At 37.4% G+C, this 25700-nt stretch overlaps 2 protein-coding genes across 2 annotated transcripts in view; one reads left to right on the forward strand and one right to left on the reverse strand.

Annotated features, from left to right (window-relative positions):
* Window positions 1–25700, reverse strand: part of LOC135088106 (uncharacterized) — a 58172-nt gene that overhangs the window by 15468 nt on the left and 17004 nt on the right. The window lies entirely within an intron of this gene.
* Window positions 17164–25278, forward strand: LOC135088094 (maltase 2-like). The gene is made up of 9 exons (XM_063982982.1): window positions 17164–17293; window positions 17759–17929; window positions 19529–19708; window positions 20497–20663; window positions 22636–23021; window positions 23190–23391; window positions 23633–23989; window positions 24150–24388; window positions 25015–25278. The coding sequence occupies exons 1-9, from the start codon at window positions 17230–17232 to the stop codon at window positions 25088–25090; spliced, it is 1842 nt and encodes a 613-aa protein (XP_063839052.1). The 5' UTR covers window positions 17164–17229; the 3' UTR covers window positions 25091–25278.

Raw genomic sequence — 25700 nt, forward strand, 5'->3', positions numbered from 1 at the left:
TGTCTTTAAATTGTAGATTTTTCCATAGATGGGTCTCAATAACGTTTCTTTCCGAAAAGTGTTGCAAGTAGAGTGATCGTTGTTTTTCACCTCTTCACATGTCTAGACACAGTGCTATCAGTGTCAAAGGACTCTTTATTTAAAGGAGAGTAGATTTTTAAGATATATTAGGTAAAAAGTGCACAATAAACCAACTTAAAGTGTAAAAAGATATAGCGGTTAAAATATTAAAACTGCGTAATATATTTTTTGTCGATATCTTTTATTATTTTAGATGGATAGAGTAGGTATTATACTGTACATGATCATACAATATGCTTCAAAAGTTGAAGAGTTAAACGTAGTTTTATTGTATTTTGTTTATTTATTATAATTCATGTAAATGAAATAAAATTGGAGTAAAACGTTAGGTAACAAGAAATGCACACGACGTAAATATTTGTAGACGAAAAGATACCAATTACATTTCGTCTATCCCTTATCAAATTCCCATACTTTTGGAATTGCGAAAACTACTTTCACGTGGACGTAATGCTGAAGGGATTTAATATCTACGACCTACATTCTAAAACTCAATATCGGATAATCGTGAACTGTATCGATGCGATAAGCCGGTTGTATCAGTAATCTGGAGATGTCGTTATCAGAGCAGCATCTGTCGCGGCGGCGAGCGGAGCGCTGCAAGGATCAATACTAGCGCCTACGAGTAGCCATGTAAGTGGATTCAATTTTAATATACTTTTGTCTATGGCTGTATTGAAATGTCGAAAAGATCTTCAATAAATAAATAAATAAAAATAAATATTAAAATATTGGAATGTCAAATCTGATTGGATGCAGAAGCGGGAGTGTGTGCTATTTGACGTTCTTTGGAAGACGCATATCTAGCAGTAGACCGCCATTCATCGTCAACTTTTATCTAGAATTCAAGACACTATCATTGTATTTTTTCAGGGCCGGCTACGGCGCAGTGGCAATACTGGCGGTCCTGTTCCTCGCCGGAGCCTGGTCGGCGCCGGTGCCACGCATCTCCGCCGTGGTCTCAGGAGTCACCACAGGACTGGAGGTGCCCCAGGACCTCATCGCCGGCATCGGCGCCGGCACCGGAGCCCTACAGCTGGTCATCAACGTGCTCACCGACAGCAACGGCAACATCGAGATATTCACCAACTAGATGTGTGATGAAGTCAATAATACCCAAACCCCGAAAGAAGATAACGAAAATGAAATTGAAAATGATGGACAAAAAACAGATTTGAATGCATAAATATTCATAAACGTGACAGACAACAGAGGATTCGCACACAATGAAGGATAAAAAGAAAATTCCAAAAGCCATTCAGAGAACACACGCGAACGTAAACGAAATAGAAAAGCAAAACCGTGTAGTTGGAAAAAGTGCAAATTCGATGACACATACATTATTTGGTAGGCAAATTGTTGAGATCAGACCCATGCTAATGTGACCTTTCTCGCTCCCACTCGAGGCGGCGCTCGCGAGCGAACACTATCTTATTGCGGCTCAGTTGTGAAGACAGATGTTATTTCTCGAGCGGTTGATGGCGTACTTGGCATCAGTTTAAATTCAACAAAATTCGGTTGAGCGACGAACGCTCCGGGTAAATGAGAGTGGGAACCGTTTCAAGTTCCACACACAAAGACAAATAGCTAACAAAACGGTGAACGATCCCAAATATTAAGTCAACAAGGGCTCGGGGCGCCGATGTAGGCTTTATCTCGCGTGAGGCTGATAAAACGGAATGCCGCGAGATACAGGCATCCTTATTGAGAACGTGACGAGGCCGCGGGGAACGGAAGTAATTTAATTCCGCTAATTCTTTCGGTTGTGTGAAAAAATGGCGAGAATATTAAACGACGTGAAAGCGATGAAAAGGCGATTAGAATGCTGATCATACGAGTGCATACGTGACGAATGTACACCAAAAGTGCTGGAAAATATTGTTGGAAACACAAAATTCAACAGAAAAAATACATCTAGGAGCTTTTCTGGATGTTCACTATTCTTTTAACGACTTTTCAGATTTTATGACGCTATCCCTCTTCTAGGATCAGGCTAGAAGTTGTTGAGATGGAAATGAGCGAGTGAGGGCTATAAAAACGTGATTCGAGAGATGATTTCATATAAGTTAGACTCGAGTATGGAGAGGACGCACATACTAGTCTAATTTATATCGAGACGTGATGGGTTTTTTTAAGTTTTTAATAAATTGTTAAGATTAAAATGTTTTGTGTTTAATTTTACTTTTTAATTCAATGTGTGAATATAGCAGACCAGTTTTTTTCGTTAAAAAATTCACTTACAGATCCTCGAGAAGTATTCTTGACGTAGTAATTTTAGCTTTTAATTCTCTGTTTATCTTTACTATCATTACACCAAGTGAAGTAAGGAGTAACGATCGCAATGGCCGTCAGAAGGCCTTTGTCCAGCCATTGAGGCGTCTCCAGCCTTTATCGGGTCCTGTAGTCGCCACAAAGCCTTCAGATCTGTCTCGCGCAGGCTCGATGCCAGATAAATGTCTCTTGTAGGATAAAACTGTCGACGTCAATTTTCTTGGATTTGCAAGAATATCTTATATTAGCTATCGTCTTGGGTCCTTTAAAAGATTAAGTTCTTTTATTATACGGTTTAATTTTTTTTTTAACAATTATCGATTTGATTTCATAGTGTTATTTATTGTCTAATTTTGTACCCTAGGTATCCATCACACAAACGTTTTTTACGGATTAAAAGTAAAATACGCGTACCGTGTACCGATAGGTCTCTAGATACGCGAATACATGAATACAAAATATTTCTAAGAAAGACATCAGTAACATTTCGCGTACAGAAGAACAGAGCAAAAACAGTTCATAATTTACATTTGCAATGCTTTTAAGTACTCTGCTCTTTCGGAGAGCACGATGCTTAATCAAAGGCCAGATTTAAACAGGCGCTCTCATATTCCCGGTGCCTGCCTTTCATCATTAGCAAAATTTCCGTCTTGAACGCCAGTGTTGCCCAAAATATAAGGAGAATAGTGAGAAAGCTGAAGTTTTAATCTTGTTTATTTCAGTTTATTTTAAGACCAACATGATGAGAATTCCTTCTACAGTAGAGCTAAAAATCAGCCCCTACTTGTGAGCAAAGACATAATTGCCCCATTTAAGTGTACGCCAAGATTTCATCAACCTCGCTGAAAGCAATTTAAAACGAGCAAAATAAACTTTAGAGAACTGAAACGTAATCTCGATCGTGTCCGTCAGAGGGCGCTGCGGGAAATGAGAAGAGTGGGAGGGCGACATCGCGTCTCTCTCTCGCGCCGGCTTAATTACCCGCCAACAGTTTACAGCACGATATTGCGGGCGGGCCACTAAACGAGCTGTGATCAATTTTCTGATACTTCAAATTGAAGCTAATCTTAAAGAAAGCTTTCAATGTTAGTTTGAAATCTATTATGATTTGATTTCAAAAGCGATTCAACAATGTAATGCCACAACTTAAGATCAAAACTTGAATATGCCAGCATAATACGAATTGTTAATTAAGGAAAGCCGTAATAGGCAAAGCAAGCATCGCATGGAAATGAAACAATTAACAAAGAACTTCATTTCCACGTTGAAATACGAAACTAAACAAGCTGCGAGTGAATTACGCAAAGTTTGCTGCATTTCGACGAATACTCCTAGTGTTCGCGTAAATCCTAGTTTTGTATGACAACGAACATTATTACCTACTCGATATACTCACTGAGCTGGAATGAAACTAGCAGTTTCAAGTCTCAATTAATTCGCTATCACTAGTTTCACTTTGAAATAGGATTAAATTCAGCTCTCGTAACGTTACGCAATTAATTGAAAACTCAATTTAAAACTATAGTCTGGATTCGAAAGTGTGTTTTACTAGTTTTCTTTGATGCTAGATTAAAATAAGCTAGATAATATTTATTTTACCAAAAGACTGCGGTCTGGACCAGTGGTTAACGAAACTATGTACCTAGTCTGTGTGGTGAACACTTGCAAATTGCTGGGCTTGATTATTTATTTATTAGATAAACATTATAAAGCAAAAATTGAAATAGATAGCAAAACACTAGAACTCTAAAACATCATAGAGGCAATTTGCCATAAGTCAGCGCTGAATCCTCGGAAGCAGGCTACTTTATCTATTCCGGCGCAGACTAAAATATTACCAGCAGCTCTGATGCGAGATTTACCCGACTTGTTGAGATTGCGGAAAGCCGGGAATAAAACGGAACGGCTAGCTCGGCTATTCCAGGAATAGAAGTATTAACTGTCTGTGCTCCACATAAATAAATACAAGAAGCTCCGGCCGCCGTCCGGTTCCATCGGCGGGCAATGGAGCAATGAAATATTCATTGTAATAAACTCTGATTAGACGCTCGCTAAATTATTTGAATGTTGTGAATTTTAATGTTCTCGCCGGGAAGCATTTGCTCAAAATTATTACTGAAATTCTGCCTGCATTAATTTAAATGATTTAGTTGCACGATACTTGATATCTTTTGATAATTAAGAAAACCTCTCCCCTTCTACTTTATTAAATTAGATCAATTTTATGTGTAGCAATTCCAGCTAAAATGCTTCAACTCGATTTATCTCTTCGGAACACACGTAACAAAAAGCCTTCGGGAATCCAATAAAATCGCCATAACGGCACAAATGTTTGCAGTCATAGAAACAACACACGAGTGAGAACATACACTCGCAATAAAACTAACGTAAACAACAATAATAAAACAGATTCCGGAGCTGGGGAGAAGCGATCGCGTAATATGTAGTGCGCACTAGAGCCGTCAAGTGTCGGGTGACGAGTATTACATTCCGCGCGAGTGGCGCCGCCCTCGCCTGAATAGTGTACTACAGCTCACGCATTCTCCTCAGAAACGTGTTTAGGCGTGAAAATGTAAACACTTGTAATGACAAGTGAATAGTCTTCCGTAGGCGATATGTTTTGTCAATTCACTTTTCTTATTAAACTCTTTTCTTCTTGAAAAAATATTGTTGAATAAATCTTAAAATCTAATATAAATTCTTGATAACAATACGACATCAAAGTATTTACCTAACATACGGTGTTGTTGCTACTTAAAGGTCACATTTTTTATTTTCATTCCATATCAATAATAATGCTTATAGGTTACAATCTACATAACAGCGACGCAGAGGAAATTGTACTATAAAGAAGTAGTTTTAATCCTTTAGTATATTGCGCGAACAATATCAGCCCAAAAAGAATTTCTCAGAACTTATGATCGTCTGCCAACATTCCAGAGAGCCGTATCGTTACCGTTATATGAAATGAAACACCGCTTTGTTGGCAATTTGAGGGAATTTACACTTGGAAATTGTTCCACCATTCCCGCCCGTTTAATAGCCGTACACTGTTCACTTAGTAGTTAATTATACAAACGTTGCCCACCGCGGCATTACACGGCCACGGCGTTTAAATTTCCCATATAATATCTTGGAAGGAAACTGTCTGGAACTCGATGATCGCCCGAGCAATTACGCGGTTTTAATGGCCGCACAGTGTCCTCGCTGAATGTTTAATGCGTGGAATCACTCTTTTAAATGTACTCAAGATTGTTAAATAGGGTCTGCTGTAAAAAGCTATTTGGATTCCTGTAGACAGTACGCCAGAGTTTGAGATTAACCTATTTTCATTTATATTTGCTGATTAACAATCCACCCAGCTTAGAACGGATTTATAAATTATGTAACAAAAACCTTTCTCGTGAATTAGCATGTCTAACAGTGAAAACTATGTCAAAATCCCACAGCGAGATTATTCTACAAAGACAGGATGATGGATAAACGTCAGGACACTTTAAAGTGATGAGCTATTTTATTAATTGCTGTTTTTAGGGCCATTACATCAAATTACATTCGTACAGAATACCATTAGGTCCATGTAGTAGGATATTTTTGGGTCATTAAGTTTTAAATCACATAACAAATCAAAATGCTATAAAAGTATTATAAATTAAACAATACGAAAAATCTAATCAAAATGTAATTTCAAACAGCACAATAGCGCGATTGATCGGATAGAGATATTTCGTTCGTTCGTACGTTTCAGCCAAATGACGTCCACTGCTGGACAAAGGCCTAAGGCTTTCCATAATTTATAGAGGTATTTATTTACCATAATTAATTTTCCATTAAACACAGAATTTTAAAGCCTACATTATACATTTACTGTGTGTAACGTAGATGTTAGCTGAAAATTAAACACTGAACTGGGATCACTATCTGATCTTCTTATTAGACGTTTCTCCGGAAATGAAATCAGTGTACCTACCATGAGTTTACGTTAGGTGTGCTCGCTAGCGAGTACGTCAAAAATCTCTATGAAGATTTTGTTTCTTGAAAGTAGCCGCTAGGGGCGCTGCACAATATGTCATACAATTAATGTCATATTTTTACGCAGTCGCTAGCGAGCACACATAACGTAAACTCATGGTAAGCACACTGAACGTTTTATTCATTCCTTTGTCACGTCAACGTTTAACGTTTTCATTGTGTCGAAGTGACTGACAGTGCTATTTTATTAGTTTTACATTCTGATTTTAATAATCACATCTTTAATTTCCCGGCCTTGGAATACCAGTAAGAAAATGTTATTTTTTAAGAATACTCGTATAGGAAAGCGGCACTGTCATAATTTGGCGAATTTTATGACAAATAATAACTTAGATAACAATATTGATTGATAAACTAATCGAAAATCGATATTATCTTTTATAGCAACTAATAATATTTATCTTTTATAAATTCATAATTATCATTTGCCTGAAACTCTTGAAACTCGCTGATCGGAATGGCAAGTCCCACGCCCTTTTAATGGCCCCAGTGTCCCCGGAATCCTTAATGCGTGGAATCACTCTTTTTAATGTACTCGGGACGATCTTGAATTCGTGAAAATGAAGATCTATAGATCTTTCTGCTTATCCTTAAGTATGTTTTGGAGTTTTTGCTATTAGCATTTGACTTTGAGGGGAATTCTCTGTTCGGTTTTTTCTTTTTTCCCGTTGCTTAGGCAACGCCTGCGGCTGTGAGAGCGTGAAAAAACTTTCTGAGAATTTTAGTGACTATGTAAATTATAACTTCCACATCATTTTTAGGTCATGAAAATTATTTAAAACCATAGATTTTCCGAATGAGAGACCGATTCGACCTTTCGGAGACATTTTTGCAGTAGGTATCATTGAAAGGACTATTGCAGCTTTATTTTGCGATAGTACCGCTAAAAGATCTAAAAAAAACTAGATCGAGAATACATGAAGTATGCAAAAATATACAAGTATGTTTTGTTTGTTTACAATTAATACAAGCAAATTATGACTCGCCTGCCAATATCTCTACAAACCACAGCAAATTCGTATTTGATCGACGCCATCCACTATTAGTCTAATCCCGGCATTGTGTTTGTATCTCGGCCGGAAGCGGAAACAGCATAACAATGTCGCACTATCGTCCGGCTCGGCTCGCCGGACGGCCGGACGCGTCCGACTGGCCCGGAACACAGTCGGACGCTATTTCAATACTAAATTAACTAATTCCACTTGTTTAGTTTGTACTTAAATGGTCTGAAGCAATTCAATACTCTTTACCATAATATTAACCATGATTTTTGGTTATATTAGCTGTCAACTTTGACTCGGTCTCAAAGTCAAGGTTAATTTTAAAATATTAGTAATTTAAAAATTAACTTTGCACAAAATAAATCAAAAATACAAGCCAGTTCTGACCAGCGCAATATGTCAGCTGACGCCAAAATTATCAGATAATGGTTAATACCCCCTGAGCCGTCAAATTATCAAAAGATCAAGGCAATATTATCTGATAATTATAATCGGCTTTCCTTTCACCTCCTGCATTTTATCAGTTTATTTGCGCAAATAACAACAACTGTAGCGGTAAGTAGGTTTAGGTAATTCGGGTGATTTTTTTCATTTGCCCATGATTCCATTCTGAAGTTCAAAATTGAAATCTGATTTCCTTTTGACAAATATTTTTACTACTATAGTGCGATTATTCCCGTTCGTCCCACCATCATCCTTGGTGGCATTCGCGTTGAGAAAACAGTGATTTTCTAAGTTAAGCAACGTCGTTTGACCAATTAGGTCGTAGTAAAATTTAATAATGTAATAAACATTAACCGTTGAAGTAAAAGTACAGACAATTTTTAATTAATATTAAAAGTTTGATTTTTACCACAGTTTACATACACTGTCGTTTCGCTAACGCAAGTGAACTATAAGTTTGAATATTGTAATAATGTAAGCTGTAATAATGTAAGAAGTTACATACAACGATACGATCCTTATCAAGGAGCATTATTTCATTCATTGTGTAATTTTCTACATTACCTGTTAGTCTTTTGTATTTTGCTTATCTATTTCTACAATTCTTCTTCCCGTTACAATGGAGTTCTGAAACTCCAAAGTATAATTCTTGGAGGCTTATTATTCAAACGGTTGCAGGTATTACAAAGTGGATTTTTATTTGTCCCCAAGATGGTCTCCATCGCGAAACTTCTCGGTCCGAAATTGAAAAGTTTTAACTCCTCGAAGATATTTACAGCCGTTTTTTATTAGTCGTTAAAACCGTAACAATGTTTCCGAGACACTTTTCAATTTGTCCGATTACAAAGTATTTTATATTGGTTATCGTAAAAATATGGAATCCGCGAACATTTTGTTGCTGTAGCCATCTGCGGCTCCAGACAAAAGTGCCGATAAATAATAAATAATAATAAGTAAAGATAAACGTCGCCGCGGCGCCGATTATTATGTTATTAATTACATACAGTCTATCCCTATCACTAGATAATTAAAAAAACTATACATACAATAGACAGCATATCAGACTTCACATACCTATTTTTTTTTTTTGCAAAATCGTGTTCGTTACTTCTACGTAAAATCCCACATTAAATTTGGGCTCGATAATAATATAATCAAAATCAAAAATATTTATTGAGTTTAGACCACAAGTGGCACTTATGAACGTCAAAATTTAAATATAAAAAAAAGAAAAGGTAGCCCTTATGGGACACTTTACATGTCTCCTTATCTTTTGGGCCCTACCAGCGCTTCGAGACAAACATATGGCAAGTGCTGAGAAGAAACGCCGGAACAAACTCAGTCACCACTTATTGCCAGGAATTATCTAAACTAACTCTACTCTAAACTAACTAATATTATCATTCATCATCCGTACATTATCATAATTTAGCTACAAAGTTGTGGCACGCGTTTATGTTCCAAATTCTATGTTACATGTTTTTATCAAAGGTTAACCTTAGTAAAGTAATACAAACTAAATCTGATCCCCTTTCAACAAATGTGGGTTTCACTACTTTGTATCTATTTCACATTGAAGCAAAATCCGTACAAGTACCTATTAAGCCCCGGGAGGCCGTTGTAAACCTGTTCCCTTTCCGGGAAATTCTGAGCCCGTGACCTTCGTCTGTCGGTACCCGGCGGAAAATATTTGTGCTGGATACTTTTCCAGGATATTCCTTGGCTTTCTGATCAAAGGACTCCGACGACTCGAGTGATATGACATGTAACTGGGACCTTTTTTGGGGATGAAAGAGAGAAACATTTCTAATTAAGTTAATTAATTTGATGTGTTTTTGTAACACAATTAATTTACTGGATATACAATTAAATCTTGTTTTGTTTTGTCTTCAAAAGTCAGAGTATACCTACTCTGAATACGAGTAATACGTATTTGTAAAAGTAAAAAGAAAACTAAAGTAATTATATGAATGATATTTTCTGTCAAATATCATAGTAAATTGATGGTTCAACCACCCGTACGTACAGATAATACTATCCGTACTTGTTCATTAATCTAAACCGTTTAACTCGCGCTCGAATCCAACATTCAAATGGCAGAAAGGTGATACTGGATCTATAGAATTGCAATAGCGACAGATGTGTTCGTTTACACAAACTCCGCTACTTTATGGCTAGGTAATTTTATGTGATTTTTGTTGAAATAAATGTCTTTTGCAGTGTTTATATTCAAAGACAAATAGCAAAGGTATGGTCACCAACTCATCCCCAGCAATAAGTCCCAGCGTCTTAGAGTAGGCGCACACCGTTGATTTTTCGTCGGCCGATAGTTTAGTCGGGCAGTTAATCAGTATGGGCATGTATGGGAGTGCGCACACTACGCCGATTCGATTTGGCCGATTCTTCATACAAATTAAAATCGGGCACAACTATCGGCCAACTAAAAATCAACGGTGTGCGCCTACTCTTACACGGAACAAAATCCGGGCGCCCTCAAAAGCAGAGCCTTGTATTAGCGCGCGGTACCTTCGTACTTGAAACTTTTACACCGCAGCGTCTCCGCTTGATTCATCTTAGCCGGGGGGAGGGTATCGACCCGCGCGCCGCGGTCGTTCACCCCGCGTAGCTACGCCGTAGCAGGGCTGCTACGAGACGGTAAAGACTCTAACTTAGACGAAATGGGGCTTAGATGGACGAATGAAGTTAAAAGGTCTCATTGAAAATAATGAGTATTTATCATAAATACATTAAAGCTGATCAAATACGAATTATAGCAGTTTTAAGAGTTGATTAAGCATATTCCTAGATGTTGTCGTTAAGATAAGTAAACATTCAGTTCAAATAGTATTGTAGATATTTAAAACTATATCTACCAAAAGCCCATTTCTAAAAACGTAAGCAATACCTTTTAAGTATTATCTTTATTTATTGCCAAAAACCACTAAATTATAATATACACATTACGAAATGTTAGAGACATTACAAAAGATTGTTTTCATGTGAACATTGAGACAGCGCAGGACCGTTCATTGTGGAAAACCTTGGGGGAGGCCTTTGTCCAGCAGTGGACGTCATTTGGCTGAAACGACGAACATTGAGAAAACGGCTATTAAACTCGATTGTTATTAAGACATTCAAACGAACTTAAAGCTTGGCGCTACGACAGCCCTACGCCGTAGTCGCGTAGCGTGCCCGCCGTAGCGCGTAGCGGCCCGTAGTCCCCGAAAACAACGAATTATATTTGGGCCGATATTGGCCTGTTTAGGCGCCTAATACGCCGATATCCCAAATTTATCCACAACCAAATTGGATCCTGCACATGTGTGAGTTTAAACCGAACGCTCCGAATTCAAGTCGAAAAACATTTTCGTCGTCAAATTCTGAATATAGTTCAAGAGCGTTTTGATAATAATATGAACTTTCTGAAATGCTCGTTTGCAAATATGAAATGCTTAAAGTTAATAGAAAATAATGTGGGAGCGAGCATAAAGCGGGATGGCTCCGTCGCTCGAAAAGAATGGAAGTTTTTCATTTAGAGCGGTGTCATTATCATAATTCTGCTTGTTTATTTTTTTCACGACTGAAGTCGAGGAGTGTAAATAAAAACTTACAGGTTTAACGGTTGTGCTTACTGTTCGCGTGTTGTATGCATAGTTTGCCGTAACCTTTAGTAAAAATTTCTAAAAGCTGTATTTTAACGATAATTTGTTGAGGAAATGAACTTTCTGACATCAATCTTTGATCATCATGGCCATAAAAAGTTAAAAAATGGGCACATACATTAAATTTACAGTTGGGTTCTTTAATCGATCAGTTCCATGGTATTCAAACATGGGGTTCACCCGTGCGGCGTCCTCGGCAAGGGCTAATGCCCCAATTTTAAAGCATTCATAATGTATGTGTAACGGAGCCGAAAAATGGCGATCGATATTCGACCCGAACTATTCGAATAGCTGGCATGTGTGTGTGTGTGTGTGGGCTCACGCGCACAGACGCGCCGCTTAATGGACTGGACGCGGCCCAAGAAAAGGACTATCTATTCTATAATAATAGCAGCTTTTAGTAAAACTTGTTTTGGACACCATTTTAATACTAATTCACATTATTTATTTTATTTATTTATTTAATGAAAGAAACATACAGCTTTATATTACATATAGGACTATAGGTACAGTAAAAGTTTAGTTTATTCATAAGCCAAATTATGTGGTTAGTATTTATACGTAACTACAAACTGAAAATATTTTATCTCGCTTCATAATGAATATTCAAAATGTGAGGACTCTCAGGTCGGCTTATAAATTTTTTCATCCAACAATGATGAATGCAAACAATGCCTGTACTGTAAGTCCCCCTAAGCTTTTGACTCAAACGATTGCAAAATAAAGACGAAGCCTTTCATTAAACCAAAATGGACGACACCGTAAGACGTTGTCGTTAGAATACCGTTAAATCAAGTTATAGCGTATAACTAACGCTAGCATGGTATATGTAGAGTGCAGGTACTCCCAGAGACACTTCCCTCTTAACCAGAAGAGCCGAGATTAAATTAGGAAGCTAAAAGCTTAGGGCCATAGCTAAGTTAACGGGCAGATTTTCAGTAGATAAGTTGCGGGCAGTTAGGTAATATTGAATTTAGAAAGCAATTAGGTTTCTTGTCCTAATAAAAATCTCCTACACGGAGCAGTGCTGTGTCAGTTCGCGTTTACTAGACTGTAAATTCACTTTGGATTGGTAAAGTAGGTATTTAATTCCTTTTCAAATAAGTGCGTCAGTCTACTCCTTATGCCCGTTATATAAAAAAAAACGTAAGCCGCTATATCCGTTTATGAATATTAAACCCCTCTGGGTTACACAAAAATTAGTAAAAGATCTCTGGCTCTTAGTGTAAAACTAAAAGCTGGGCAAAAATAATGAGAGAATCTCAAACACAACAAGAAACGTTTTCGGGCATAATATTAAATGAGCCAGAAACTACTATTTTAGGCTACATTTAGGTACTGTAAATGTAGCTGTGCCAACTAGATATAGTGCTGTAGCCTCTTGTAATAATAGTTAATTTCTTTTGCGGAATTAAACTTCGAAGGTTCTTCATAATATGTACACATTCACACTTCTAACAGTTCTACTAACTCTCAGCCTCATACCTCATACAATAACGTCAATCCCTTTGCCCCCCAGCAACTGAGCAAGGACAGGTGGACAAGGACGCCCCAAAAAGTCCCCGTCCTTGTTCCCGTGCCCGCAAGGCATCCCGAAGGCTGTACAAAATGCTGCATTCCAGTCCCGGCATTCCGCAGCCGCCCGCGCTGCCGCAAAATCCCGCGTCCCGCGATTATTGCCGTCACGTTCGCGGGACGGACGCCCAGTTCCGATTATACGTGCGCCTAATTTCAGATACAGGATACGGTACACGCTTTTTATGATGCTGTAAGACGATTGGGGAGACAAAATGGTGCTGCGTGTGTTTTTTATGGATCGAGTCTATATTCTGTTTTACTTGCGTTTGTTTATTCAGTACACTTGTAGCTGTGCTTGTTGCTTATAGATTAACGCCTGTATTCACAAATGAGTGAAGCAGCAAATCGAACGCACAGCGTTAAATAGAGCTCTGTGATTGGTTCGTTTGTCACCCTGTGCGTCCACGCGCATTGTGAGATCTCATAGTAATGTTTGTGAATACGGGCGAAAATCCAACACGCTTACAAGTTGAAATCAACGTTTATGCACATACGATACGAATAACTATTATTTTCATAAGTTATTCAAATTACCTATTTTGATATCTTATTCATAAATAGGTATCTATGATAATGACTGAACATTTTGCAATAAACAAATGACTAACCTTATCGGAATAATGAAGTGATAGGGTGATAGGGGTTCATTAACAATATGAGATAGCGCTGATTGCCCACGTGATGAAAAATATTGAATGTTTCTCACAAAATGTTCTTCATTCTTAATCCCACATACATCATAACCTCGTAATAATGCTCACATACTGGTCATATAACATGCAGTAGGTAAGATGAGACTTGATTTCGACCGTCTGGTCTAGTGGCTGCGTTCCAAGGAAGCCAATGGTTGGGGATCTGATCCCGCAAGGGGCGAATATTTGTGTGAAGATCACAAGATATGTATTTAAGTATTCATAGTATGTTTAACCGTTATTTGGGACACAAGATTTACTCCAAAATAGTTGTGAATATTGGAATATTACTGTGTGGTAACTGCCCTCCACAAGTTGTCATACATAATGTAAGACACCCTTTTGTTTTTCCAATATATCATTATATCTCTAGCTCCATTCCAAGCTTCGTCGATATATCATTCAGTCGGTTTGTCCTCAGATATCATCGAGCAAGGGGTTCTATTCTGTAGAAGAATATCAACACTTAAGTTACCATATGTCTCTTTTACTCGCTCTACGAGTAAGGGAGAAGGATAGCTTCAGCATATATAGATTTTTTTAAGAGTAGACCCCACGAATCGATGAAGTCGCCCGACCCATTTTATAGAAAAGGGTCGAATCTATCGTCAGGGCTGCCACCCGCAGGGCCGGGCGGCGGGCAGGGTTGCCATCGGCCTTTTTGCGGCCGTGATTAATTAGGCCGCGGCTGATTAATAGCCTCTGCGTAAAAATACAGCCGAATCAATTTCGCTGGAATTGCATAGTCATAGTAATTAACGCGCGTGGACCCTCAAAAATTGCAAGAATATTGACGATCAATTAAAATCAAATTATCTCGCCACAATGCGCATCTGGACCAGCTCTGGCTCTCAACATAAGATGGATTTGAAATGCCTTCTTTATGCTACCCTCACTATCTCGTTTAATGAAGATAATAAATATCTTTTACACGTTTAAAGCGCGTGAAAGATATTATTTCAAAAATTAATAATAATAATATGATCTTTGATATTAATGCAAATAATGCAATAAGTAATCAACTGCATTATTTTTATTACCTACATTAAATCAAAGGTCATTTAGGTCACACATGTGTGATTTGATTGTATTATTTTCAATTGATACCCTGTGTTTTTAGGGCTCCGCAAAACTTTTGAATAAACGGAACTGTTGCAAAATCTATCACGTGACTGTTTTTCAGTCTATAATTAGCCATTTTTTTCAGAAAACTTTCAATTGGTGTATTTTTGTTATTAACAACATGAAAAAAATATTTTAATGATAGATCGCCCGGTGCTTTGTCCTGCTGGAAGCTCTTCTGGAAGGACTGGTCTTTTGTTCTAAACGTCCTGCCAGAAGATTATCGCAAGTCCTGCCCGCAGTACGCAATTTGTACGTGTTTGCTTGCTGGTCCTTCCAGCAGTACGGTGACCTTCAAATTTGAACTCATCCTCACCAGAAGTAGTAAACACTTGGTTAGTGTTTATTAAATAAAAAGTCATGTCGTAGAATCATTTTGTTTAACCAGTATTTTACTTTTCTTAATATATTATAAACTTGTTTATCTTCTTTCAACTTAACTAATAGGAACTATAATGAGGAACTTTAAATTAATTACTTTGGTACGTCACTTTGTATTAGAAATTACATCTATCACTTACAAATACACTACAAATTAAAAACAAAAACAAGAAATAAATTATAAATGTTTGATTAGGCTGGAATACTTCACATTCATTATAATATTATCGCCAAAATGTTGCCGACTCCACGCCCGGCGCGTCAAAATGTGTCGCGCGAGCGCGAACGCGCTGCCCCCGTGTATACTCGTGCGCCATCGGGCTCCGACTAACGGTTAGTCGCGTTTTTCGATCTTGGGCACTATTGGGTGAAAGAGAGAGAAACACTCTATTTTTTCGTGTAAATTTGAAATTTGTACAATGTATACTTACGAAACTGTGATCTTTTAATTTTGCGTCCTACCGGAAGTACTTTAAGTCCTGCTGGCAGGACTCCGGGCGATCTATCATTAAACCAAAATATTACATCCGATATCACTGAACAATAATTTAAAAAAAATAGGAACAACAGTTTTACAGAAAAATGTACTGAAACTCTTAATATAATTTTTTGTGTATTAATGAATATTATGTAAATGCACGTAAAAGTAAGTATTACATTTCTCATGCAAGAACCCTCTTCAAGCGAGTAAAAGTCACACTTGACCGGTATAAGACCGGATAGGTGTAATTATCAGTTGATTAAATGAGATCGATATCACTTATACCTTCACCGAGGGACTGATAATATTTCAGCAAGCAATCAGATTGGATAACAATGCATTTTTGATTGTTGATGTAAGCTTCCCCCCTAGACAAGACAACAGTGTTGCAGTTTCATTGTGATATCGCTTCGCTCCGTGTAGCGATCACGAAATTTTATCTTTCACGAATGTTTCCATGCAAGGTTTCTGCGGCAAAGACTACATTTTACAAAAAATGTATTGTATATTTAAAATACTTGTAATAAAACTGAATGGTGGTACCATAATAGAATTGATCCTGAACTTAACCTGATCCTTATCCTGCTCAAAAATTTCTAGATTACCTACTACTTTAAAGATAACCTATGAGTATGTATGATAATTTTTTAATTTTATAGTTCGAAAGTTTTTTAGTAACTAGGTACTTTGTTCTTCTGGATTATCCCACAACTGTGAAAAAACTTCCCACCAAACCCCTCAAATAGTAAAGAATCTCAGGTAGTGCAAGTAGATCAATGAAACTAGCAGCCATTGCGTGATGGTTCAAATAAAAATACTTTTCCTTAACAACAAAAGGGTTAATTGTTACAATAAAACCTTTCCCACGCCACTGAATGTTCCGTTTAAATATCAATTAATCGTTTTAATTCAAAAGCATGAATTTATATCGCTAATTAAGCCCATATTGCGTACCATTAATTCTTACCTATCCTGATGACCGTAATTAAATTCATATTTTGGGTGTGAAGAATGATTAACTTTTAATTACTTGTATTGTTCAATATAATAATTAGTATCATCAATAATATTAAGCGTAACCCAATCGCGGATAACAACTAACTGCTATACAAATAAACCACGATCAAGAACATTAGAACTGATTGAATAGAATTGCTGTTTTGTCTAATGGATGAATGTTATTTCAAGTGTTCAAACTGTATTTCTAAAATGAGAAGGGAAAGCATCCTGGAAAATGCTTGATTAATAAATTGAAAGATTCCGATTTCCTTTTTATAGAACACTAAGGATGGAATATTGCTTTAGATAGGTATTTTTACGGAGAATCTCAGCAGATTGGAATCAAAAATATTTAAACTAGTCATACAAAGATAAAATTCAGTCAATATAAATACACTACCACCCAGTCTTTTATCATTAGCACCGCCAGGGCGATCGCGATAGTGTATCGGAGCATAATTCGCGAGCCGAGGTGGTCAGTAACCATGACGACTTTGAAGGCAGTGGGCATCACTGTGGCAGTGCTGATCGGATTGGGAGTGGTAGTTGGTGAGTAGCTTAACTGTTCTCAAGTTATTCAGGGTAACTAAAATACCCGGAAAAAAAGCGATGTTCAGGGATGTTACACGTACAAAATACCCGGGCATATTGAAATAGGAACGAGCGATTCAAAAAGACATATTTTGGAGAAAGACCCTGATGATGTTACTATAATATTGAAGCTAAATTGTATGTTATTGTAATGATTGCATGAGCAAACTGGGATTGAGTCTGAACAGGTGCTAAAGTTGGGGTATTATAGAACTGGAATGAAAAAGTGATTTCTGGGCTAGATATATCTGTGTTACAGGAGTGTCCTTCTCCATTAAACTTAGTGTTACAATTTGAAGTTATAAATCAATAAAACAAATTAAACTTAGCTTGAATTTGAACATCGGAAAATCAAGCATCTTAGTAAGCCGACATTAGAAGTTAAACAAAGCACACTCCTCAAACACCAACTTCATTTTCCAGGCAGTGTCACCTGGGCGGTGCTGGCGTCGCAAGAGTCAGCGCCGGCGGCGGTGCAGGAGCCGGACCCACCAGAAATCATCGAGCTGGACTGGTGGCAACACTGCGTGTTGTACCAGATCTACCCGCGCTCCTTCAAGGACAGCGACGGAGACGGCATAGGGGACTTGCAAGGTACTTACAGCTTAGTTTTGATGATGATTGCATCCGACCGATTTCGGCCATGGCGATCACTCAGACTCCTAGCAGTCTTGGGCGCCGCCAAGACTGCTAGAAGTTGGAGTGCCCGAAAACGGCTTATGTAGCCAATCTTCGCAGCAAGCCCCCTCGCACAATGAGGGCATTTGAGCACGCCGCCAAAAGTTATAGTGAATGGCGGCAGATGGACGGGCCTTCAAGTCATCGTTCATCTGCTTTGTTGAAAAATATAAGGTCTGTGATAACTGTATAAGATGATACGGTCGTGTATCTAGGATTCATGGGATTTTGCGACGTTCATACGTTTTTTTAATAAAGTGCAAGAATCCTGATGAAAAAGAAAGAATAAATTTCAAAATTCTTACCCCCTTATTAATAAAAAGTTAAGCCTAGGATTAACCTTGGATTAAAATTACATTTCCATACTAAATGACAATTTAAGACAGAGTTTAACTAGGGTGTAACTTTTATTAATAAGGGGGTTAGTTTTATGTTAATTAAAAGAAGTTATAGATAAAATCAAAAACAAAATGAACCACATTTAGGCGTTTACCGCTTAAAAATGATTGCCTGTGGTAAAAATAACTAGTGTCTATTTTGAACCATTCAAATAATTACTTTGACCTTCCTAAATACGATGCAAACGTTTTTGTGACTATAATTCAAACTGTAACACGTGTGGACTGTGAACCTTGATGAATAAATGATGATGATACTCAAGCGACTAAAATAATTATGTTTGATGACATCCTGTACTGCCATATTATGATTGTCGAACTGTATCGTAAAATTACAAGTCAAATTTATCAGGATAGATTAAAGCCAATTTAATTAGCAGCTAAATCGGAACTAGCAAACACCGAGAGATGGATCAACTCGAGATAGAGTGATAGTTATATTGATTGCATTGAGTATTTGATCTACGGAGTAAATGCTGCCAGCCAATAGATTTTCATCATCACATTTTCTATAAAAAGTGGTGAAAATTAGTAGTTTAATGTCCATTACAATCAAGTATACAATAGTTTAAAAAACTGTACTTTTATCTGTAAATAGTTAACAATTTTAACGAGCATACGATTTATCCTTTAACTATACATGAAGTGCTCCGCTACACACACTCAGCCCAATCTGATTACGGCGCGAGCAAATTCACTCGGCGAGCTCCTAACCGCCTATTAACTGGAATTCCATCAGTTTCCCACGCTGTTACTTGAAATTCGTTAAAGATACATCCCTTTGTATACAGGTGATCAATTTGTTTTACAAAAGCTTTCGTTAATGAAAGAAGCTATAAAATTGGTATTACAACTAAATCTAATTCAATTCAATTAAAGATACACCGGTTGCCTAGTCTTCAGGCTTTATGGAACAGCTCTAAAAGTTATTTGGAGAATGTAAAAAGTTATTTTTACAAGTTCTTTAAATAGCAACTTCATAAAACACTGGGCTGATGCTTTCAGCTTCATCTTTTATTCTTAATGAAACAAAATTAAATACCTCAAGCGTCTAACATACGACTTAATATCCCATGTTGGCCTACAAAAATTTAGACATTTTATCTTTATATTCCAGGCATCATCAGCGAGCTGGAGCACTTCGTGGATGCTGGAGTAGACGCCATCTGGATGTCGCCCATCTTCACGTCGCCCATGGTGGACTTCGGCTACGACATCAGCGACTTCTACGACATCCACTACGAGTACGGAACCATGGACGACTTCAAGGACCTGCTGACGAAGGCTCACTCATTAGGTAAGACTTCACGATAATCCAAATTTCATATTAACTAAAACCAACTTGGGACTGAAGCTAACAAAACAATCAGCTGCTCCAAAAACAGATAATTGATTGTCACATAATCCTCTTTCCATACATTCCTTTTCATATCTTTATAATTTCGATACAGTATTATCTACCTCCACAATAAAGATTAATCTTTTAATACCCCAAGCTAAGCTGATTTCAATAGGTTATATAAATTTAATTGATCGCGTTGTTATAATTCCAATCCCTTTCAACTCACAAATCACGGTAGCATTAATATCAGTCTTATGATAAAGCAAATGTTAACGCCATTTAAAACAGATTAATGTTAGAATATAATATTCTTTAATGAAAGCAAAGTGCTCTTTGATTGGACGTTATCGAAATGATTATCTAATTCGATGAAATTCCTATGATTGTTGTTCAAAACACCCGCAACACTACCTAATACTCCTTTATCAGATAAAAGTTTTAAATAGTTATAATTCAAACAAGTTCGGTGTTGATTTTATCGATAATTGGATCATAAACAACTGGTAAACAAACACCCAGTGTGTTCCAATTTTAGTTGGTTCACATAAATATTATCAAGTCGTTAAATGTATTAAGCAACTTAGAAGTTGCGCTGAATTCTAATTCATCACTTTGTCTAGAGCCACCGCAGTTTTCTACACAGACGAAAACTATTTGGCCATGAATATGAAGGATTTCGATATTTGCTAATTTAGAAAAATTGAGAATATTTTTGAATAATATAATTGTTTGCATTTGGTCAGGTCTTAAGGTCCTGCTAGACTTCGTCCCGAACCACGCCAGTACGGAAGCGCAATACTTCAAGGACTCCGTGGCTGGCGACGAGAAATACAAGGACTTCTTCATGTGGGCCGACCCCCTGTGGGTGGACCCGGAGAACGCATCCAACCGGTTGCCTCCGTCCAACTGGGTGAGTTGCTGAAGATTTATTGCCGATTTCAAAGTATGTACGTACATTTGAACCAAACCGCAGACATATTCAAGAAGTCTATAAGATACAGAATATTTCCAGTATTCAATGTAAAATTAAACAATTCAAATCAAATCAAATCAAAATCATTTATTGCATAATGTAGGTACATATTATAGGTCACATAAAAAAATATATTGTTCAGCTACATCATACCATATCGGCATGCAACAGAATCAATTTTTCGTGATTCAAGAAATTTTACAAAAGAATTAAATTAAATGTCACAATAATAATTAACAATGTCAAATTTAGTAGATAGAATTTAATATTACATTAGTATGTCAATTTGTCACATAGATTTGATAATAACAAGGTCAAACAAACAATTTATGTAGAATAATGTCTTTAAATGGATCTATCCAGGAGGAATTCGCTAACTGAGTAGTATGCTTTATCAATTAAAAAGTCGTGTAGGATTTTTTTAAAAATAAATAAGTCTTCTTTATTTCTTATGGTATGTGGTAATTTATTATAAATTCGCGGTGCCATACCTGGTAAGTTTTTTGTAACCAGTGCTGTTTTGTGTTCAGTTGAGCATATTCTGTTTTTGTGTCGTATACTTTTATGTACTGAGAATAAAGGAGGATTTCTTCTGACAAATAAACATACCTCCTCAATGTAAATTGATGGGAGGGTTAGTAGATTTAAGGATTTAAAGTAAGGTTTACAACTTTCAGTAGGTTTAATTTGACAGATTGATCGTATGCATTTCTTTTGGGCTCTGAAAGCTATTTCCCTGTCCGTAGAATTTCCCCAAAATATAATACCATATTTTAAAGTTGATGAAACATAGGCATGATAAGCAACCAATACCGTAGATTGGTTTACAACTTTAGCTAGTTTGTGTAAAGCATAAGAATACTGGTTAAGTTTTTTACATAATGTGTCAATATGCGTCTTCCAGTTGAGATTTTTATCAACCCAGACACCTAGGAATTTTGTAACGTCAGTTTCTTTAATATTTTTATTGTCATATTGTATATTAAGATTATTGTGATTTAGTTTAAATGTCATGAAAAGGGTCTTATCTAGATTAATTTTAATATTATTTAATGATAGCCATTGTATTATGTCATTTAATGTTTTATTAATGTCAGATTCATATGATCCCATAGTATCACTTCCAGTAAATAGAACTGTACTGTCGTCAGCAAACAAAGTCATAGGGTGCTGAGTAACCTTTGGCAAGTCATTTACATAAAGTAGAAATAACAACGGCCCAAGAACACTGCCTTGCGGCACTCCATATTTTACACGTTGTTTTGTTGAATAATAGCAGCTGTTAGTTAATGTTTTTGAACATATTCTGTTAATGCACGTTATTTGTTGCCTTTCAGTTAGGTAGGATTCTAAAAGTTTCAGGGCGTTTCCTCTTATGCCACACGCAAACAATTTTTTGAGAAGAAGGGTGTGATTGACGTAGTCAAAGGCCTTCGTCATGTCCATGTATAATGCAGTCACAGGTACTTTTTTGTCAACACACTCAAAAATTTTATGAATTAAACGATAAATTGCTAAATTAACGTCTTTATTTTTTCTAAATCCAAATTGTTCTTCAGCTAAGATATTTTTTGTTTCCAAAAAGCTTATCATTTTGCTGTAAATAATTTTTTCGATTATTTTAGAGAAAATTGGAATTAACGCAATAGGCCTGTAATTGTTCACATTCATTCTGTCATCTTTTTTAAAAAGTGGTTTAATAATGGATACTTTCAGTTCCTGGGGGAAGTAACCATCTTCTAGGCATAGATTTGTTATGAAACTGAGAACAGGAGCAATAATCGGAGCTACATATTTGATACTTACCGTTGTTATGTCGTCGTATCCACAGCTACAATTCTGACAACAGATATACTTTCTAATCTAGGATAAATTACTGAGTCTCATCAAAAATAATCTGCTTCACCAGGTCAGTCAATTCGGTGGTTCAGCATGGGAGTGGAACGACGAGCGACAACAATACTATCTGCACCAGTTCGCCGTGGAACAGGCCGACTTCAATTTCAGGAACCAAGATGTCAAAGACGAGATGGAGAACATCATGAGGTTCTGGCTAGACAAGGGAGCTGACGGATTCAGAGTGGACGCTCTGCCCTACCTCATCGAAGCGGACCCGGCAGACTACGGCGGCAGATACCCTGACGACCCGTTGAGCGGCCTCCCACAATTCGAGTCTCACCAGCTAGGATACACAATTCCATTGTACACCAAAGATCTGATCGAACTGTATGACGTAGTGTACGAGTGGAGGGAGTTTATTGATCAATACAACGAAGAGAAGGGTGGTGATACAAGGTTCGTATTTATAAATCCATTATAAAAAAAGCTAAAACGTGTCTCCTCAGAAAAATAAAAGTATGATAATTGTCTTTTCCGATTTTGTTTGATGATTCATGGAATAAAATGAGATTTTCTAAATAGTCTCTCTATCTATATTATAATCCATTATTTTTGTCGTTTCAGGGTTTTATTCTCCGAAGGGTACGCTAATGTGTCTATGACAATGCTATACTACGGCAACGAGGATGGCGCGACTGGCGCACACTTCCCCTTCAACTTCGACTTCATCACGGACCTATCATCGAGCTCTAACGCTATGGACTTCGTGTACACTATCCTCAGGTGGCTCACCTACATGCCCCATGGGGGCATCCCTAACTGGGTGGTAAGCAAACTTCGGAATTTAGCAAAACTTTGCATACTTAGGACCCTAAAGTTTATCTATTATACTTTACACGTTTACCCTTAGAGACCCTTTAGCGGTACATGAAAGTTTTTCAATATTCTCGCCCTTTAACATACAGTAATATAACTAACTAAATAAGTTTTGTCGCACATTATTAAAAGTCTGGTTAATCCAGTAAACAGTCACGAACATAAATTCATTAAATTGTTTTGGTTTTTAGTTCGGCAACCACGACAACAACCGAATGCCGACGAGATTCCGTCACAACATGGTCGATGGTCTGAACGCCATCAACATGATGCTGCCAGGAGTGGCTGTCACTTATCAAGGCGAGGAGATCGGCATGAGGGACGGCTACGTCAGCTGGGAGGACACCGTTGACGTAGAAGCCATTAACAGAGGTGACAACGAGACGTACATGCTGTACTCCAGAGACCCGGCGAGGACTCCGTATCACTGGAACGACAGCCTCAATGCTGGCTTCTCAACCGCCAATAGAACGTGGCTGCCAGTAGCTGAAGACTATCCAGAACTCAATTTGAGGAAGCAAAAGTATGATGAAAGGAGTCATTACAAGGTAAGCCTTAAATGACCATAAGTAACTTGACAGCTCTTAAATCACTACATAAATGATCTATCAAAGAAAAAATATTTTAGCGGTGTGCAAATTCCTATCAAAAGTAAACGAAACGAATTATAGGTTCTTCAGTCATCACTTAGAATATTATTTTTTTCAGGTGTACCAAGCATTGACAGCACTCCGCAAAGAAAAAACCCTCTCTCACGGAGAATACATCATCCGGCCGCTCTCAAGCCGGTCCTTCTACCTCGTGAGGAGTCTGCGGACTTATGACACGCTGGTGCTCCTCTTCAACGTGGGAGAGGAATCCGACACAATAGACCTGACGAGGGTCCTCTACCTCCAGCTGCCGGCGACTGTTTACGTGTCGAGTATACATTCTACAAGAGAGACTGGGTAAGTAATAAATTTTAATACTCATTTACGCATTCCACGGGAGCCCCAAGGCCTTCAAGCCATGATTAGTCACGCGTCAATATTCCGGCACCAAGGGCTTTACGCCACATGCGCTGTCACGAACCCCAACCTGCAAAAGGGGCTCGCTTGTGACATCATGCAAGTGTAAACTAGTTGTACATGCCACTGGCCTCTTGCATTCCATTATCACAAACAAATTGTGTTTAGTACCTAGTGAAGTACAAAAGTATTCGAGTAATTTAACTCGGCTAGCAAATCGATAGAAACGCACTACTGCGCCATAAGTTCGTTAGTTCTTTGGCTAAACCTCATGGGGCCTAGTTCATTGACCCACTTGGCTAATGTAGGTAGGTCATTAGGTGGGGTGAGCCCACCAAATATGAGGCTCGCGTTTTTGTTGCCAATATAAATATTTGTTTTCAGACTTGTTGTTGTAAGCCCGGCCAAAGTTTTGAGCACACATACGGTTATCGTGTCATCTCTGTTGATATTTGGACGTAAAACAGCCATTAAAACGGGGAACAGAATATAAAATCACTTAAATCCTTTAGTTACGACCGTTGGCAAATATTATGTAATTAATATATCATTATTTATGTTTACAGACACGTTATCGAGAGCAATGAACTGACACTTTCAGCGGGTGAAGCGATAGTCCTGAAAACTGCACCAGTATCGTAAATAGTAAATCTGCCACTAGTAAAATTATGCCTATTTATTATTATTGTAAATTGATATTTTTAGATAAGCTTTTCGGTAATTTATAATAAGGATATTAATTGTAAAAAGACTATATTGTAAGCTCATTCAATGTGAGTAAATTATATTAATTTACGAACAATTATCATTAAATGATTTTTCTTTAATAACATTGTTTTTTGTAGAATCATCACCATTCCCCTTCAGTCATTGTTTTTAATGATGCTTAGACTTTTTGTCTGCTATGTAGAACTCAAATAAAGAGAAAAATAATTTAGTTCATTATCGTTACCTACCCATTTGCGTAAATAAAAGCTGCGGTTTAAAGCAAACCGAATTTCATTGGACGTTCATTTTCAATAAAACAAACAAAGCCTGTATTTCTAATAAATATTATTCGGCCCAAAATTAATAAACAATTAACTCACCATCCCACATTTCACGATGACAAATGCCATCGGGTATCAGCCGAAAATATGCATTGCAAACCGCACAGTTTAAATGATTGTTCAGAGCCAGACTGCTAAATATTATATGATGAAGCTGATATTACGACACTTTGGAATATATTCGTAACTCGATTCTCATTTTA

This window comes from Ostrinia nubilalis, chromosome 3 (genome assembly GCF_963855985.1).
Source record: "Ostrinia nubilalis chromosome 3, ilOstNubi1.1, whole genome shotgun sequence".
NCBI lineage: Eukaryota > Metazoa > Arthropoda > Insecta > Lepidoptera > Crambidae > Ostrinia > Ostrinia nubilalis.

Coding starts and splice junctions, on each gene's coding strand:
- LOC135088094 (XM_063982982.1), top strand. CDS start 17,230: ATGACGACTTTGAAGGCAGTGGGCATCACTGTGGCAGTGCTGATCGGA. Junction 17,294..17,758: donor CGGATTGGGAGTGGTAGTTG/GTGAGTAGCTTA, acceptor TTCATTTTCCAG/GCAGTGTCACCTGGGCGGTG. Junction 24,389..25,014: donor CATTCTACAAGAGAGACTGG/GTAAGTAATAAA, acceptor TTATGTTTACAG/ACACGTTATCGAGAGCAATG.